The sequence below is a fragment of the Hyperolius riggenbachi genome, chromosome 2 (genome assembly GCF_040937935.1).
Source record: "Hyperolius riggenbachi isolate aHypRig1 chromosome 2, aHypRig1.pri, whole genome shotgun sequence".
In the NCBI taxonomy this organism is placed as follows: domain Eukaryota; kingdom Metazoa; phylum Chordata; class Amphibia; order Anura; family Hyperoliidae; genus Hyperolius; species Hyperolius riggenbachi.
Window position 1 is genome coordinate 186,128,385 of NC_090647.1, and position 20,318 is coordinate 186,148,702.

Below are 20,318 nucleotides of genomic sequence, written 5' to 3' on the forward strand. Positions count from 1 at the left end.
CATATGTCTATATGTGTTTTGTATTTCCCCATACTAATGCTTTTAGGCTACTTTCCCACCAAGACGTTGCGTTTTAGGGGACGTTATGGTCGCATAACGTGCCCCTAACGTAACGCATGGTGGTGTTGAAGTTGGATGTCAGATTGAGCTGCGTTATGCAGCTCTCAAAGCAGCAGCTCCAGGTTAGTGATAGGAAGTCCGGATCTTTTTAAGCATTTATTTGAATCGGATCATTGAAAAGATCCGGATCTTTGAACCAAATCATTTGAATCATTTTACTAGGGAAGCAGACTGGGTGAAATGACTAGCAGGACAGGACTTTTCCTGCACTGTACATTCTAGATGTTCCTGTTTCTTCCAGACAGACATCCACTGTGAACCGAATCTTTCATTGTGATGATCCGGATGATTCGACTCACAAAAAAGATACGGATCAAATGAACGATCATGATCCGGACAACACTACAGTCCTACCAGGAGTCACCACAGTGCAGTGAATATTAATTAGCCATGTGGCTGGCCAGGGGAGACCTCCTCCTCCAACATTACTGAGCATGTTCAAACAGTCTAACGTGGCTTAGCCGAGTATAACGTGCAGCATGCAGCACTTTGTTTAAACGTGCTGCGTTACTATGTAAGGCAACGTGTGCACTGTGAACAGCACAATTTATTTTACAGTACTGTGAGTTAGGCTGCGTTACTGGCTGCTTTAATGTGGGACTATAACATCCCACTGTGAAACCAGCCTTACTCTGCAAGACTGGATTAATCTATTCAGTTGATAAAGCAGGGCGACTCCTGCGATACTAGTTAGGTGGTTCTCTAGGTGGAGCCCTCTTTTTCTTTCTGCCTCTTCACCGGTCTCTGATCTGCAATGGCATTTCTTCCCTGGGTGACTTATTCACTTCCACTATACAGACTGTTTCCTGATCATGCTGCAGGGTCTGTTTTCGACTATATACCATATATTCCGGCGTATAAGACGACTGGGCGTATAAGACGACCCCCCAACTTTTCCAGTTAAAATATAGAGTTTGGGATATACTCGCCCATATAAGACTACCCCTCTTCCAACGCACACCAAATTAAAATAAAAAATCATATACTGGTGCTGTGTATGAACAGATACTGGTGCTGTACTGTATGTGGTACCCACTATATAAAAGTATATAGTCAATTGACTTGTTGCATTGGTCAACTCTCCTTAAAGGAATACTATCGATGTATGCATTTATTTTTAAATGCTGTATGTTGTAGCACACATTAGGGCAAGTACTAGGAGCAATTTGATTCCTCACACAGCTGTTCCTCTCAGCTGTAAAATCCTCCGTCAGTTTTGGCGTCAGTGTTGGATACAAAATGCATCTAATACTGTGTCCCAGAGGGCTAGACCATATCTCTGCACAGGGGAGTTGCTATCAACTCCTCAGTTTATAGTTTAATTATCACCTTGCTGAAAGTATCTTATTGATATGGTGGTAAGGGGTTAAAGATTCTAGCAATGTGTGTTTATTATCTTTGCTTCTCTTGACTGATAAAGATACTAATAATGCTAATTGTAGACAGTGGTCTGCCCCTCTCAGCAGCTTGTAAAGTGGATGCAGCCTGGAGTGAATCACCTCAAGCAGGCAGCCAGTCTGAGTGTAAACACAGACTCGTGGTATAGCTAGTTATATTCCAGCAATATTCCAGCTCATTTAGTTACCTGTTACCACCTCAGATCAGCCTATTTCTCCTCATGTCTCCTGCATGCTGTGAGTGACACAGTGAAATAGATTTGTGAGCTGTGTGACAGAGTAACCAAGCAGCTCAGGTTGACCCAAACTACTATGAGCTGTGTGAGAAATGAATTTTTAAGCAGGGATAGCGAGAGAGAGACCTGGGTGAATAAATAAAGTGCCCCTAGCACTAGTGGTAATGTGTACACTAATATAGAGTATTAAAAAAAAAGTAGTTTCAATCGATAGTATTCCTTTGAAGTGGAACTGACCTTAAAATTTGATACTGTAAAAATATCCGATGTGTTGCATAAAACTACTTTAATAAATAAAAATATAGGTTTGCTGTAATATACCTGTCAGATGTCCTTATTTGCGTTACTGCATTCTAGTGCAGTGTGTGCAGCCACATGTTGGCTGGCAAGTTTACAGTGCCATCCAACTGATTTCTACTTCCTCCAGTCCCTCCTTCCTCAAGCAGCTCCTTTCTCCAATCACTGTGCGGTATGCAAATTAGCCTGTGGTAGTGTACAGTTACAGTGATGTCATCTGTCTGCGCCTGTGTATGTTATGTCTGCCTGTGTTTTCCAGCCTGTCATCTTTCTGCTTTGAATTTTGTCTATACTCTGCTGTCAGCAGATCGCAGCGCTGTACAGTGTTATTAGACCTATAAAATGCATGTCATACCACCACTCAAATAGGTAATTCCCACCGAAATAGAACTAACAACAAACATTTAAATATATACGACACGCAAGCAAACATATCAAGTATCACCCACAATTGCAATGCACCAATCATCTCAACAAAAGAAATGCTGCTATTTAGACACAAAGCACAGGCATAAACCCACTTATGCTAAGTAGTGTACACACCACATATACTGTACAATGCAATTAGACCTGCTGTACTCTGCTGTAGCTGAAGGTATTAGTAATTGTCTTTGTGGGCTGAGTACAGCAGTTCTAATTGCATTGTGTATGTGGTGTGTACACTACTTAGCATTTGTGGATTTATGTCTGTGCTTTGTGTCTCAATAGCTGCCTTTCTTTTGTTGAGATGATACTAAAGCCTCATCTACACGGTAGAATTTTCCGTCAGATTGGATCCATTAACAATTTCCAACCGGTCCAATCGGATTGCGTTCGATTTTGCAACAGATTTTGGGTACTTAATGCAAAAACTATCGCAAAATTGATCTGAAACAATTTGGACGTCTACACACGATGCAATTTCTTATTAGATCTATCTAATTGATCCGTCTATCTGATGGAAAATTGTACCGTGTAGATGAGGCTTTATAGCTGAATAGCTGAAAGGTGGGTAACCAGTCTCTCTCCTAATTATTGTCTCTTATCAACAGCCATGCTGTTTGAGAGAAAGCCCCAATGCTAGGTACATACAACGAGATTTTCTGGCAGATTTCCTGCCCGTTCAAAATCAGATCGGACATGTTGGATATAATTGATAAATTTTCTGTTCACTTCAACAGAAAATGAATCGAAATCCATCTGACAGGTTGGATATAGTCGATCGGGCAGGAAATCTGCCATATAATCTCATTGTGTGTACCTAGTATAAAAACATTGCAGGTGGCAGGAATTAGCTTCATGTTTACTTTTGATGAGGCTTTCTACACTTTCCTTCACCCTAAGCACACGCATGAGATGCTCTACTGCACACTACAGACATTCCATTTACAGGGGGGAGAATCACATTGCGTGCAGCACAATATTCAATAAGCAGGCAAAGAGCAGTCATGATGGCTCAATTTCTTTATGACTATTAATCATGACTCCAATCAAAGCCCCTTTCAAGCAAAGAGGGGAAAAAAACAAAGTATAACAAAAACACGTTCATTGCCTCACGCCTGCCCTGTTTCTCTTTCACATCTGCTAGGCTCCCTGTAGTGCTGTTTGGATGGCTCTTAGCTGTGTTGGCCATGCATGCCCCTCTCCCCCTTCCTCCGCCTATGTGCCAGTGTTGCCAACCTTTCACATTCTTTACTGACAAAGATGAAAACATGTATTGACAAAAAGGTCTGCAGGGTGCGCCACAGAACATGGGCGTGGTCAAACATACATGACCTTAGCAGTGGTGAGCCTGCCGGGGAAGTTTGAGCACCACCGTAGTTTCCTCCAAAACACACGAAATCTGGCAGCATTCCAAAGGTAGCCATACATCAGGCGATGATGGGCAGATTCAATCAAGAGACAAATCTCTCTCTAATTGAATCTAATTAGAGAGAGATCAGTTGGTTGCCCATGCACTGCAGGCCAATTCCCGATTGATTTTATGCTGATATCGATTGGGAATCAACCTTGTGACACCGCATCCACCGCCTTGACGCTGCCCCTCCTTCCTGTTGCACTATACTTTACCTGTCCGTGTCCGTTTCGTCCGAAATCTGCATACACGTGCCCCAGGTGGTTGCTGCAGTAACGTAGGCACATGTCTGTATGCAGATTGTGGACAGAGCCAGCTGCAGACACAAAGTATAGTATACATTTGACTTTAAAGGGGACAGTGCTGGGGGTTTTGTCGCTCGTCCGGATATCGCTCGATTTTATCGTACTGCACCTGCGCAATACGCTGCTGGACAAGAGCGCAAACGAGGATGCGTGCAGCCAGAGCTGCACAGGCACAGTGGCCGTTTATTTGTAAACCGAGCCACAGTGAGGGACCGGAGGATCTTTGAGTACTGGCACGGGACAGGACGTCTGCAGGGGGCTGGGAGAAGTTCCAAGTAAAGTGAATCTTTTTTTCCCCAGTCATTAGTTCTGCTTTAACCACTTCCGGATTCTCGGTGCGTATATATACGCCCCTGAATCCTGAAGTTTATTCCATGGGAGCGGCCGTTCCATGTCAGTTCACGGAGGGTGTCTCCGTGAACACCCTGCGAGCTGATCGGCGGCTCGCAGGGTAAATGTAAACACACGGGGAAGACCTTCCCCGGTGTTTACATGTATACGGCGCTGCTGCGCAGCAGCGCCGTAGAGGAGATCGGTGATCCCCGGCCTCTGATTGGCCGGGGATCACCGGCATCTGATAGGCTAAAGCCTATCCCATCAGGCGCAGGACGGAAATCCGTCCTGCGCCGCTCACAGGGGGAGGGAGAGGGAGGGAAGGAGGCCAGGAAGCGCTGCGGAGGGGGGCTTTGAAGAGGCCCCCCCCCCCCGCAAGCAGCCGGCGGCGATCAGACCCCCCCAGCAGGACATCCCCCTAGTGGGGAAAAAAGGGGGAAAGTCTGATCGGCCTAGCTGCTATCTGATCTGTGCTGTGGGCTGGAGAGCCCACGCAGCACAGATCAGCACAAAATATCATGGTATAGAAGTGGTTAAAGGAGTTATCAGACTAAATAAGAAAAATGAGGTTTACTCACCTGGGGCTTTCTCCAGCCCCTTGCAGCAGACTGTCCCACGCCGACCACTCTGCTCCCTGCCGCTGTTCCGATCTCACTGCACAGTGCAGAGGCCGACGTGATCCGCGGCACACTGCGCAGGCGCAGAACTACTGCGCTTGCGCAGTGTGCCGCGGACCAAGTGGCGATGATTGACAGCAGTGGCTCACGCAGGTGCAGTAAGGCCGAGCCCGCGGTCGGCCTCTGCACCGTGTGACGAGGAGCAGAGCGGTCGGCATGGGACAGTCTGCTGCAAGGGGCTGGAGAAAGCCCCAGGTGAATAAACCTAATTTTTCTTATTTAGCCTGATAACTCCTTTCAGTGTTGAGGGAAGGTGAAACTAATGAGTTAAACTGACCCCAGGTCATGGCTGGTCAGCAGGAGATCAGTGCACATCATAAGGCTCCCTTCCCCCATGATTACATTCTGCCTGTGCCCTCATAAGCGTCTCCAGGCAGACCAAATAGAGGAATGCTGGCAAGGTGGGGGATGATGAGGAAGGAGAGGAGAGACACTCAGAGGGAAATACAGTTCCCCCTGCTCGCAGCACCTGGATCAGAGCTGCAGTCAGGGGGTTGGGAGAAGGTACACAGGCAGCAACTACAGACCAACGTGAGACTGTGTCAGCCCAAACCTTTCTGTGGTGATTCATTGCTGGGCTTGACTGGCTGCTTTAGCTGCTGTCACTTGTATCTGTGGCACTGCTGGCTACACTTTCCTGCTGGCTGCCTTGTCCCCCAGTCTGTCTCTCGTGTGCTGGAGAGAGGGGGTGGAGGTCTGTCTCCACACTGCAGCGTCTGCTGTGCTCTCTGTTGTTCACTGTCTCTCCACTACTCTCATCACCTCTTTTCCTTTCAGCGTCTTCTCTGCCCTCCCTGCTCCTGCCCTCTGCAGTTTGATAGCCTCTCTCCCTCCCCTCCATTCCTCTGCTGGCCTCGCTATCCACCCTCTGTGTCTCCTGGCCTCTCACCCCCCCTCCGCTGTCTTCTCTGCTCTGCTGCTCGCTCTGGCTGTCAGTGGAGGTGCTTTATGCTTCCTACGAGGCGCCACCTGATGACGTAAAATGTAAATAACATGCCCGCAGGAACTCGGCAAAAGGATTCCCAGTGTCCTCTGCGAGCCTGCCGGCTGTAACCACGTGACTGCCGCGGCAGGCTATGTCACAGCCTCACAGGTGGGATGGGTTAATTAAATGATTTATTTTATAAGTTTTATTTACGTGTTTTTGATCATATATTGTTAACTTTTTGCCAGAGATTTTTTAAAAGGATGTTGTTGGTCTATTTTGCCATTTAGAGTTCAGGTCCTCTTTAAGTAGACTGGTCAGCTCTCCTTGTCTACCTGTTTATCAGAGCGGTATGGAAAAATAGATTGTGCTCCCTCAGCAGGCAGATCTGAGAGGCGGTAACAGGATAGGGCGTATCACCCGCCGTATAAGACGACCCCCAACTTTTCAGAAGATTTTCAAGGGTTAAAAAGTAGTCTTATACGCAGGAATATACATGTCCTTTTAGTCACAAATGAATTGGTTTATGCATGAATTGTATTCAACACTATTTGCATTTATGAATTTTTGCACTTAAAGAGACTCCGTAACAAAAATTGCATCCTGTTTTTTATCATCCTACAAGTTCCAAAAGCTATTCTAATGTGTTCTGGCTTACTGCAGCACTTTCTGCTATCACAGTCTCTGTAATAAATCAATGTATCTTTCCCCTGTCAGACTTGTCGGCCTGTGTCTGGAAGGCTGCCAAGTTCTTCAGTGTTGTGGTTCTGCTATGAAATCCCCCTTGCTGGCCCCTCTATGCACACTGCCTGTGTATTATTTAGATTATGGCAGCTTCTCTCTTCTCTCTTTTCTTTTACAAGCTGGATAAATCCTCCTCTGAGCTGGCTGGGCTTTCACATACTGAGGAAATTCAGACAAGGGCAAAGCTGTTTGCAGGAAGAAACAAGCAGCCTGAAACTTCAGTGCATGAGAACTGCAGGGGGAAAGAAACACACAAATGATCTCTTGAGATTCAAAAGGAATGCTGTATACAGCCTGCTTGTGTATGGGTGTATTTTCTATGTGTGGACATACTGTACATCAACCTACTTCCTGTTTTGGTGGCCATTTTGTTTGTTTATAAACAAACTTTTTAAAACTGCTTTTAACCACTTTTAATGCGGCGGGGAGCGGCGAAATTGTGACAGAGGGTAATAGGAGAGGCCCCCTAACGCACTGGTATGTTTACTTTTGTGCGATTTTAACAACACAGATTCTCTTTAAGTCTGTTTAAATAACCTTGCTTTTTCACAATTACTGGACCTGGGCTCATTCACTTTGGGGGTTCAATATTAACTCCTTGTGATGTTCAATTGATTTACACAGATTGCTGGGCTTATGAATTGATATTTAGGATAATAAGAATCATGGCAGAGTGTTTATTTCTTTAATAGGCATCAATTTGAGTAATCACATTCATGGAGTCCTCTTTTATAATAAAGATTGTTATACTTTGCATAGCTCACAGTTGAGAGGTGCTATTTTTGTGAGTATCTTTTTTTTTTTTAAACCGCACAGCATTACTGGGAAAAAAAAAGATTAATTATAATAAAGTCCTGTGTGTTGCATTTGGGCTGAGTTATTCCCTGATCTAAACCAATCAACAATGCTCCTGGTGTCATTCACTCCCCAATTTGTGGGAACAGCTGCTAGTAACTATTGAAGAATACTAACCTCTGCTCCTAGTTCTACTCCTTGATCTACTGCGGCTTCTATCCCTGTCTCTATCACGTGGCCGTTCCTTGCTCCAACTGCGGCTACGACTTCTGCTGTAGCTACGACTTCTACCTCTTCTTCTGTTGTATCGATCCCTGTAAGAGTCTCGTCGAGGTAAGTTGCGGTCATACTCCCGTTTGCGAGAGCGGTCATCTTTTTTACGCTCATCTCTGCCCCTAGGAACAATAACATTCACATACAGTTTCCAGTTATTCAATGAAATCCTTACCTAGGAAGAATATGAACTTACAGGCCAGTTTACATAGTAGTGTAAAGAATACAATGTACAGTGCATCTGGAGAGTATTCAACGCACGTCAATTTTTTCCACATTTTGTTATGTTACAACCGCATTCCACAATGGATTAAATTCATTTTTCCCTCAGAATACTACACACACACCATAATGACAATGTGAAAAAGTTTACTTTATGTTTTGGTGAATTTACTAAAAGAAACAAACAAAAAAAAATGTACATAAATATTCACAGCCTGGCTGGATCACAGACTCCACAGAGGAAGAACGGAGGGAACCGCACCACACAAACACCCAAAGGGAGCCAACAAATCACAGAGGGCTGGAGGAAGCCCCGGTAAGTTTAAAACCTTTTGTTACAAATGCCTTTGGTTTCCTATCACTTGTTATACGTAAGTAATATTAATATTTACAAGCTATAAGTTAAAATAAATATACAAAGCCCATGCAGAATCTAAGCCTAAAATTGTACCTGAAGTTACAGGTAGCATGTTGAGAAAGATCCATTTATTGGGACAATGGATATATTGCACACAGGGTCAGGCACTACATTTTGTAATAGATCCAAGTTTACTACGGGGTAAGGACCTGGGCACACTGATTAGTGATGATCTCAGCACCAAGTCTCAGTGTGCCATACACAAGGACATGAGCAATGCACACATTGTAGTATTCATTTCTGTGCACAACACCACAGTGCTGTCGCGTTAAGGATAGGTTTGTGCTGAATTATGCTGAAAACATTGTAAAAGCAATTAGTACCAAAAAAGGAGCCCGCTGAGCATGAAACGGCCTTGAAATAATAATAAAAGCTGTCCTCAAACTATGTTCTCCAAAAAATTAAAGGAACACTTTTTAATCAGAGTATAGCATTAAGTCAGTGAAACTTCTGGGATAGCGATCTCCAGGCAATAAACTAAACTTGTTTCACAAAATCAGTAGTAAACCATCTAAAAGGCCACAGCTGTGACCTTTTAGATGGTTTTATACTGATTTTGCAATAAAGAGCCAATAATTACTTTTAAAGTGGTGCCGACCCTCATTTTGTGGGCTGTGTATCAGCTCTGAGAAGCACCTGAGCTGGGTCTTGGCACACTGGGCTAATAAATACATGGAGGAAGCTCACGGAGGCAGGCAGTGAGGAGACAGAGGCGGGGGGGCTGCAATAGAGGAGGCGGGTAAGGAGAAGCTGAGTGACAGGCTGCAGGTATATAGAAGGCTAGCGACTATCTGCTTATCGCTAGCCTTCTATATACCTGCAGCTTGTCACTCAGCTTCTATTTGGCGTGGGGGATAGCAGAGCCCGGGGGGACTAACGGCGGCAATAGGAGTACACAGAGGCATATAATTGTGCACAGAACATGCCTCTGTGTCCTATTCAGATTAAAAAAACAAAGAAAACCACACACCTCGGGTTCTCTTTAAATAGGATATCCGGCTGCAGCTCCTGGTGGGGACTATAACAGCAGTCTAGCAGGACCCAGGCCAACAATAAAGACACTACTACTCATACTAGATGTTCACCTAAGTTTATCAATAACAGTTTCTGGCAATTAAAATCTGGTGTCTCTGTACATAGTTTAAGATTTTACCTTGCAGTTTTTGAGCCCTGCGCTTTACTTCCACCTAAACGTGCTGATGTTGTGTCAACATCCGATTTTGGTTCTGGGCCGCCAGACCTGAAAGAGTTTTGACCAGAGGTGCCTTCTCTGTCAGAGTTACTTCGTTTACGGGGTTCGCCTCTGTTCGGAGCATTAGGAAATAGAACATTTTAGTTAAGAATAAACATTTACTTTTTTTGCAGCATAGTCAAAAACAAGGTAATTATGGATTAGAGTTTTCTATAACCAATTTATACAAAAGCACCAGATGTGTGTACCATATTTTTCAGTATATAAGTTGCACTTTTTCTTCCCGAAAAATTGGAAGAAAGAGTGCCTGCATCTTATGAGGAATGCAGGAAGTACTGACTTACGATCGCCCGCCAATACGAACTGCGGACCCGCCGCGATGTCGAGGACTCCCCGTATTCTCGCATGCCGCACTCGCGCGCGTGCCTCCTCCACTCAGGGTGTACATACAATTAGCGGCAGAGCTTCTCGGCTTATCCACAGTTCCAGCAGCGAACACCGACCTCACTTCTGCATAACTCCCCTTAGTGACAGCTGATCGTGTCACTGGGGGGACCGTGCAGGAGAAGAGGTCTGTGTTCGCCGCTGGAACTGTGGATGAGACGAGACGCGCTGCCGCTAATTCTATTTACACAGAGGGAGTGGAGGAGGCATCCGGGTGCAGGGGGGTAGGGGGAGTTCACACAACATGGAGGACCACACAAAGGGAAAGAAGGGGACCAAAGAGGACACACAATGCGAAGGAGGACATGGGGACCCATGGGGGGCTGAGGAGAACAGAAGGGGACAAGGACGACACAGGAGGGCCAAGAAAAACAGAAGGGGACACAGAATACACGGGGAATCACAGGGGGACCAAGGAGGACACAGGGAGCAAAGGAGGACAGAGGGACAGAAGAGGACACACGGGGGAGTAAAGGAGGACAAAAGGACACACAGAAAGAAGAAAAGGACAGAAGGGGACTCAGGAGGACACAAGAATTGGGGAAGAACATCTTCAAGACCCTCCTGAACCATGGAAGCACCAGGAGATAGATATATATTTACCCCTGGTTTTTGCCTTCTAAACCCAGGTAAGTCATAGTCTGGAGCATCTTATATGCCAAAAATACGGCAAGTGCTACCCTTGTTTGGTGGACCTTCATGATTTGGTAGATTACTGGGAAACAAGTAAAATACTGAATGAGCTAACACCTGCTACCAGATAAACTCCACTTGTGATTATTATACATAATGTTGCATTAAATACTCTGGGATATCATTAGTTCCACCACAAACATAACAAGTGTTTGTCTTCAGAATTGCTCCTTAATGCATCAGCGTAAATGGCTTGTCAATTAAATAGGACTGTCTGACCACAATTCAATCAGGTTCTGGCTTATACAGAAATGGTCAGTAACAACCACCACAGTGTTTTTCCAGGTAGAGTATGCAAAGCGCCATCACTGTCTGCTGCCTAGATGTGGGTGGTGTCTGGTCTGAGAATAAGACAGCAGACAGTTCATGTCATAGCTGAATGAATGAAAACCCCTTAGCTAAGAACTTTGGATTTTTAATTAAATCAAGGATTGTTGCTTTTAGCAACAGTTAGCAACAGACAACTCCACATATTTCACTGTGAGACATTCAGCAGAAATGATCACCCACAGCTAGAGACTGCATTACAGAGTTTTAGCATTTACCCAGCCATACCTTAAAGGAATACTGTACGGGGGTCGGGGGAAAATGAGTTGAACTTACCCGGGGCTTCTTATGGTCCCCCGCAGACATCCTGTGCCCGCGCAGCCACTCACCGATGCTCCGCCTCCGGTTTACTTCTGGAATTTCAGACTTTAAAGTCTGAAAACCACTGCGCCTGCGTTGCCGTGTCTTCGCTCCTGTTGATGTCAACAGGAACATACTGCGCAGGCCCAGTATGGTCTGTGCCTGCGCAGTACGCTCCTGGTGACATCAGAGGGAGAGAGGACACGGCAACGCAGGCGCAGTGGTTTTCAGACTTTAAAGTCTGAAATTCCAGAAGTGAACCGGAGGCGGAACATCGGTGAGTGGCTGCGTGGGCACAGGATGTCTGCGGGGGACCATTAGAAGCCCCGGGTAAGTTCAACTCATTTCCCCCGACCCCCCTACAGTATTCCTTTAATCATGCTTATTGCACTAATAAAACTACAGAAAATGAGGCGAGAACTGAACTGGGACTCATTTTATAAAGAAACAAGGCTACAGAAATTCTGCTATCTGCTGCTGAGCAATGCTGCAGAGTCTTTACTTTTGATCCTAAAGCAGCTAAAAAAATAAATAAATAAATAAAAAAAACACTTAAAATCTTGCCATAGATAAAAAGGCTCTAAATAAATGCCAACAGAAGCTCAGAATAACGAATAAAAACACACTTCCCACTCTATTCCAAAAACACTGGTGCCGCTTTTAGTTTTGAAAAACAAACTGGAAAGATTTTATAAAAATCCCAAATTACAGCACTTACTATAATTGATTTCTCATTTACAAATAAGTAGAATTTAGAATACCGGAAATAAAAAGGAGTGTATGTGAAGTAAAAAATATACATCGAATATTGTGCTCAAAGAATCCAGTGGTGTTTAATAGTGGCCATACATGATACAATTTTTCATTTTTTTTCGATTAGATTATTTAGTTCGATTATTCCGTTATATCGAATATAAATATTTTTGCCATCATGTCTGATCAGATTTTTTCAAAAAAACAAAACAAAACAGGATAATCGTTTGATTTTCTTGATCGAAAAAAAAAATATTTTCTACTTTCATTCAATTCAATCACCTAGATCGAAAAAACCGGGAAAATCAAATGTTTTTATTGTATCGTGTATGGGCACCACAAGTCTTACCTCTGCAACAAGTATGGAGCTAGTCAGACTTGAGTGAGATCACCCGACCTGACAATTTGTTCTGGATCACTAGGCATTAGGCCCTGTGCATAGTGCCACATTGCTTGAATTTCAGCAACGAGTATCACTGTGCACGACACATTGACATAGACAGCACTATCTGATAGGTACACTAGCATGGCAGCATGCATTTTGAGGACAATTCAGAACTGTACCATTCAGCATAGTTGAACAGGGCAGCACTACAATGGAGAGCAACGCTGGTGCAACCTGTTTATGTAAAACCCATGGCCACCAACATTGCAGAGAAGTGCAGTGTGATCAGGCCTATAGTGTGAGAGGATCAGCTGATCAGCCATACAAGTAGGAATTTTTTTGCTATAGGGAGGTAAGGATGGCTGGATCCATATACGGTACCTTTCACTAAAATCTCTCTTTCAAAGATCTAGTGCCATAAAAAATAAATGCATAAAAACTCCGAAATGATGAGTGCAAAGATGCCTAATGTAGAAAAGTTAAAGTTATGATGCCTAATGCTCTGCCCAAAGTCAGTTTATTTTTTTTATTTTTTTTTACAGGAAAATAAGAAATATTAGGCAAAAAGTAGAGCTTCAACTTTATATAAATGGCTTCATATAAAATGGCTCAATAATAATAATAGTAATAAAAAGTCTATGTGACCAATGGCTGTACAATCCCCCAATTGAAATTGACTCTATTACCTTCTTTTAACTCATCCTTTCTCAACCTTTATGCCCTGGAAGAACCCTTCAAAATTATTTTTGAATCCCAAGGAACTCCTACAATAACAGAGGGAGAGGGGATTTATTTTATAGTAGGATGGGTCATTAAAAGTGGGTTAGGCTTAACACTTTACTATTGTAATAGTTCGCATTTCATGTTTCTCCTTTACGAAGCACCCATTTCATGCCCTCCATTATTGCGCATTCCATTACAGTTGCCCAGTGTTAGTGTTTTCTATCTTTCCTCTTCATCTGCTGTACACACATCCCACGTTTATTCATCACCAAAGTAATATGTCATTGTGTCAAGGCACCAGTGATGAAGAAGTAGGTAAGATAGAATTCAAGATGGGCATAAAATAAGTGAAGAGGACAATGAGAAGCTATGGACATAATTTAGAAATTTTCTTATTCTGCAAGCTGAGGCAGCTCACCTCAAAGGGCATGCTAAGTCCTCAAGGAACACTGGTGGCGAAGGGAACCCTTGTTGAGAATGACTGTTTTAACTGATAATGATGACAGCAGTTACTTAAAGGAGTTCTTTCGCGAAAAAAGTAGGCAGTTAAAAAATGTGACAGATGACAGGTTTTGGGCCAGTCCATCTTTTTAAGGGGGATTCTCAGGGCTTTCTTTGTTTTCAACAGCATTTCCTGAACAACAGTTGCAAAATCTGACAGAATAGTGTGCAAGTAATTAGGGAGGCCGGCTGGTATCTTGCTATTTTGGCAGTTAAACTGTTGTTCAGGAAATACTGTTGAAAACCAAAGAAAGGCCTGAGAATCCCCCTTAAAAAGATGGACTGTCCCAAAACCTGTCATCTGTCACATTTTTTAACTGCCTACTTTTTTCGCGAAAGTACCCCTTTAATTTGGAATCAATATAAGAACTCAATGGATAAAGCAAAAATGTATTTCTCGTATATAGAATACTGTGGATTACAAATCCGCTAGCTGCAATATAGACATTTTTTCCAGTCTGTGTTCAGTGTTTTCAATCTGTGCATGATTCCTTTGTTTGCAATGTGGGGATCAATACTTTTAAATAGACACCTATGGTGCAAGTTTTAAACATGTTGAAATAAACAGTAGATATTATGTGACATTGACCTAGCACAATTTAGACATGTAACTTAATCATCTCTGTGAATTTAATTTGGCATGTTGAATTACTTTACAATTTGTATAAATATACTCCTTGGCTTTTAAAACTAAACTTGCCATTTTTAAGTGAATGATAAAAAAAAACAAAAAAAAAACCACCACATCTTCACTACTACAAGTGTCAGGTTACCTATTTTCTCTATGACGAGTAGTTGAAGGCTGAGGACTATGATTCACTCTTCTTGAACCTCTTCTGTCTCTTTCTTCATCTCTGTTCTTTAGTGGGGTAAAGAAGATGGGTGAACAGGTTACATTTATTTAGGAAATGTGGCAGACACAAATGCATTTTTCAGTAGCACAGAGATCTGCTTTTTTCCACCTGCTCCTTAAAATCATATACTCACCGAAGGAGAAGGAAGGCTCTGTATCCCATAGAACCTTCCCGTTCTCCTCCCGGTGTCCTTGTTCCCACCGTAGGCTCCTCCGTTTGAATCTCCCACTGCAGGAGACTTCGGCAGTCTTCGGAAGCACTCGGGCTCCTGAAAACCAGCAGCTCTGTACCGCACATGTGCGAGAAAGGGCGGTTGCGCAGTACAGAGCAGCCCGTCTTCGGAAGCCTGCCGAAGCACACCCAACGTGGTAGAGAGCAGTCCAGGACTAAATAGTTGTGGACTGCTAAAGGGGGAGCACAGAGATTGGGAGAACAGGAAGGCTCTATAGTACCCAGAGCCTTCCCTCTCCTTAGGCATCTGTTTTTTTCATTTTTAAATAAGCTTCAGGCTCCTATTAAATTGACAGGCTAAACTTAAAGGGAACCTAAACTGAGAGGGATATCGATGTTCCCTTTTAAACAATGCTAGTTACTTGGCAGTCCTGCTGATCTCTTTGGCTGCAGTTGTGGCTGAATTACACAATGGAAACAAGCATGCAGCTAATCCAGTCTGACTTCAGTCAGAGCACCTGATCTGCATGCTTGCTCAGGGGCTGTGGCTGAAAGTATTAGAGACACAGGATCAGCAGGAGAGTCAGGCAACTGGTATTTTAAAAGAAAAAAATCCATATCCTTCTCATTTTAGGTTCCCTTTAAAGATAAAGATAAAGTAACACTAGCCCTTAAAGTGACTCCGAGTTCAGAGTAAAAATAAAATTTGAACTTACCCGGGGCTTTCTCCATCCCAGCCCTGGTCGGGACGTCCCACGCCGGCCTCCTGGCTCTTCTCCCGGCGGCTGTCCGCATAGCGCGGACAGGCCGGTCCCCCGGGCGACACTGGCGAGTGTCGGGCCTTCTCCTTCCGTATACGTCACGAATGACGTCACACGCCGCGCGTCATGACGGCGGCCGGCGTGACAGCACGGCGCATGCGCGGTTTAATCGCACATGCGCCGTGCTGTCACGCCGGCCGCCGTCATGACGCGCGGCGGCCGGCGTGTAACGTCATTCGTGACGTATACGGAAGGAGAAGGCCCGACACTCGCCAGTGTCGCCCGGGGGACCGGCCTGTACGCGCTATGCGGACAGCCGCCGGGAGAAGAGCCAGGAGGCCGGCGTGGGACGTCCCGACCAGGGCTGGGATGGAGAAAGCCCCGGGTAAGTTCAAATTTTATTTTTACTCTGAGCTCAGAGTCCCTTTAACCACTTCACAGCTCCAGTACAGTATATCTACTCCCCTGCAGACTTCATCTAACCGCCCAGGGGAGTAAATATACGTACTCTCGCTGCTACCACTGCTGAAAGCGCTCCCGCTTATTTGTGCGCTCGTTCATGTTGCCATCTGCCCGCCAGGAGATCAATGAATGAGAAAGCAATTCCTAATCATTGATCTAAGTCCCCGTAGCAATTATCGGCGCCTTTTAGTAGAAGCTGCACGATCATTCTAATAAATAAAAGTTTCCCATCTTCAGTACACTTCCTGTAAGCATACATATTTCGCTTACAGGACATGTAACAAAAAAAAAGACTGAGGCCATCTTGTAGCCAAATAGTAAAACTACATCTAAAAGTACTTTTTTTAAATACAAAGACCTGTTTTTACATTTTAAATTAACCCCTTACCTCCCACACTCCCCAATAGTTACCAACATTTATTTTTTTTGTAAAAAAATACAATGAAATAAATTTACAATTATAAAAAATGCATTAATAGTTTTCTTAGGGACTGAACTTTTTTAATATGTATGTCAAGACGGTATAATACTGTTATTTTATAAATTATGGGCTTTTTATTAATGATGGATGCAAAACTGAAAAAAATGCATTTTTATTTCCTAATAAAATATTGGCACCAGACATTGTGATAGGGACATCATTTAAATGGTGTAATAACCGGTACAAATGGGCACATTAATTACGTGGATTTTAATTACGGTAGCATGCATTATTTAAAAATTATAATGGCCGAAAACTGAAAAATAAGGATTTTTTTCCAATTCTTTCTTATTTTTCCATTAAAAAACATTTAAAATAAAAAAAATTCTTGGCATAATGTACCACCCAAAGTAAGCCTAATTAGTGATTAAAAAAAACACATTTAACACATTTCATTCTGATAAGTAGAGATAAAGTTATTGGCAAATGAATGGAAGGAGCTGAAAGGTAAAAATTGCTTGGATGCTGAAGGGGTAAAACCCCTCAGTTGTGAAGTGGTTAAGGTGGGTACACACATCAGATAAAAGGCTTTGAAAAATGAAAGATCACAGACCAATTTTACCCCCTTCCATGTAGTATGAGAGCCAAACCTACAGTCTATTCTATTGAGCTGAACTCCCCATCAGATAAAAATCTCTGCAAGATGCCGCAAACAAAAATGCTGTACACATTCAACAGATCAATATCTGCAAAAGATCCGTTCCTGCAAATTGCATTCATAGTCTATGATATCTGCAGATCCTCATACACACCTTGTTTAACCCTCCTGGCGGTTTATTAAAATCCGCCAGGGGGCAGCAAAGCAGTTTAAAAAAAAAAAAAAAAAAATTTTCATGTAGCGAGACAAGGTCTCGCTACATGATAGCCGCTGCTCAGTGGCATCCCCCCAGCCGGGGGATCTCCTGACGGGCGGGATGACGTCATCAACGTTGTGACGTCAAAGGGGACTCTGATGCAGCCCACAGCGCTGCCTGGCACTGATTGGCCAGGCAGCGCACGGTGTGGGGGGGGTTGGGTGCGGCTGCAGCGCGACGGATCGGGGCGATCGTCATACACACGGGCTTACCGCCAGGGAGGTTGACATTCATCTGCAGATCAGACACTCATCTGCAGATCAGATCCACCATGATGGATCTTCAGATGAGTGTCTGATCTGCAGATGAATGTCTGTTAAACAAGGTGTGTATGAGGATCTGCAGATATAGACTATGAATGCAATTTGCAGGAACTGATCTTTTGCATATGTACAGCATCTTTGTGTCCAGCATCTTGCAGAGATTTTTATCTGATGGGGAGTTCAGCTTAACAGAATAGACTATGTAGGTTTGGCTCTCATACTACATGGAAGGGGGTAAAAGTGGTCTATGATGTTTCATTTTCCAAAGACTTATCTGATGTGTGTACCCACCTTTAGGGTGGTGATTAAACTTAAATCTACATGCACACACTGGAATAAAGTCAGCCGTGGCGGCCGATCAAGATCATTTTGGGCAAGAACCAAGTGTGTGCAGGTAAGGGGGTCACTTGCAAAGATCCAGCAAGCCAGAGCTTGCTGCCACCAGAGACTCGTGTGCCCCCAAGTGTATTTTCTACCAACTCATCCTACCTGCTAGAGGGCTGGTCCTTTGTGCACCATCCTTCCTCTCCAATAGGCTGGTGACACGTCTATACAGAAGTCCACACCAAATGGACATACACCTTCACTTCAGGTTAAATCTCCAGTTATATAGAACGAAAACACATTTAGGGTTCAATTGATCTCAAACTGAAGACTTAGTTGATAAACTAAAGTAAACGAATTTTAAAAAGACAAAATGAATGTAAAAGGTCTGTATATACTAGCCTTAAACAAGCTCACAAAAAATAAATATTCCAACAATATGATTATGCACAGCCGACCCAAAAGGATAGTGAACTAGGATTAGTGAAATTGCAATTGTGGGTCCTGCAGAATTTCTGGAGCGTCTGTGCTCCAATGCAACCGCTTTTCAATTGCTGAACAAAAGCTTACATTTTGCAGCGATTTTACTACACTAACCCTAAAAAAGTGAAAATGGCAAATAGCAAATTCTCTGCAAAGGCAAGCACTAAAATAAAACTGCTTCTAAAATCACCAGAAAGCGCTCTACAAATCGATGTACATAATGCTAGCAAAATGCTAAGAGATTATTGATCTGTAGTAGGTGCCCAGCCTTAATTTGAGTTTCGCTGCTTTGTGAATCTATGGGCCTGTTTCCACTAGCCGCAGTGCGTCCTGCGAGACTTCCTTCCTTCCTGTGCAAGGACACTTCCTTCCTGTGAAATGACGCAGCCGAATCCCGGAAGCCGTGACATGCACAGCTATGGGTTCCCTGCCTCCTGCACGAAAAATGCTGCAATGTCGGGCAAATCGCTATGGAAAGCGAATCGGACAGCGAAAGCATTATCCCCTATGGCAGAGTTTCCCCGTGCAATTTGCTTGTGGGGAAACACTGCGGGTTTGGCCTGATTTCCGCAGCAGTGGAAACTGCTATATTGTTTGAGTTCAGTTAAGGTGCCACATTATATGTTAAACTAGGCGACGTAAGCCAGTTTAAAAAACGTGCTCTAGGTCTGTGTCGAATCCCCATCCCCTCTCCTCCCCTCCGCAGTGTCACAGCGCACGCGCACCACCCGCTCGGCTCCCTGGTCCCACGCTATCCCTGTGTAGCGTTGTCCGTGCTGCGCAGTGCGCACAACGGTTCAGCACGGACAACGCTACACAGGGACAGCGCACAGACTCAGGGGTTTTATTACAGAGGATGTCAGTTAACATGGAGCATATAATGTTAAAATCTATGTTGCACTGCGTAAAATATGCGTTTTACAGTTGCATAGTTATATGGGTTCAAGAAAGACATGCCTCCATCAAGTTCAACTAGAAAACAAGGTATGACAACTAGCCTGCACCCTCACATATCTCAGTTGATGCAGAGGAAGGCGAAAAACCCATGCCTAGTACACCATACAATTTTCTGTTAGATTGTTCTGTTATGATGGGAATACAAGGCTCGATTTTGAGCCATTTAGATGGCTCGATTGATAATTTCCGACATGTCCGATCGATTCTGCGCTCGGTTTTTCATAGGGAACAATGGGAAAAGAAAAAATAATGGAAGATAAAATCGTCAGCATAATCGAGTGCGGAAAACGATTGGGCGCGAAATGAAGCGGCAAAATCCACCCGTGTATTCCCAGCATAATGCTGGGCATACACGATCCGTTTCTGTTGCTCGGTTAGCCACCGGATCAACTCCCGCGCATCCCTGTGCGAGCCTGGATCGATTCCCGCTCGTCCCCGCGGGCGCTTCTCTTACCTTCCGCTTGTTTTCCCTATTGTCCGCCCGCGGGTATCAAGCGCGGAATCGATCCGGTGGGTCATTGGACACGTCGGATATTATCAATCGAGCCATCAGCAAATAGAACAATGCCTAATTGCTAGGCAGATAGATGGTGAGATAGATAACTTCCAACATGTTGAAAATTATCTATCTGGCAGGTAAATCTAAAGCCCCATCTCCCCCATAAAATGTTTTGTCCGATTTGATTCACCTTGATTCATTGATTCAATTCGATGCAGCAAACCCCAGATCGGCAGAAACACCCCTGTTCTCTGTTTTACTGAGACCTGGCTGAGTGACAGCACCCCCGATAACTCCCTACACGTACCGGGCTAC

General features: G+C 44.0%; 1 protein-coding gene across 2 annotated transcripts in view; it reads right to left on the bottom strand.

Annotated features, from left to right (window-relative positions):
* Positions 1 to 20,318, bottom strand: part of RBM26 (RNA binding motif protein 26) — a 134,530-nt gene that overhangs the window by 77,151 nt on the left and 37,061 nt on the right. For both annotated transcript variants that reach the window (XM_068267904.1, XM_068267903.1), the window contains exons 4-6: positions 14,668 to 14,753; positions 9,730 to 9,879; positions 7,841 to 8,058 (exon numbers count right to left, since the gene is read on the bottom strand). In XM_068267904.1, coding sequence (XP_068124005.1) covers positions 7,841 to 8,058; positions 9,730 to 9,879; positions 14,668 to 14,753 — 454 coding nt within the window. The remainder of the gene's footprint in view (positions 1 to 7,840; positions 8,059 to 9,729; positions 9,880 to 14,667; positions 14,754 to 20,318) is intronic.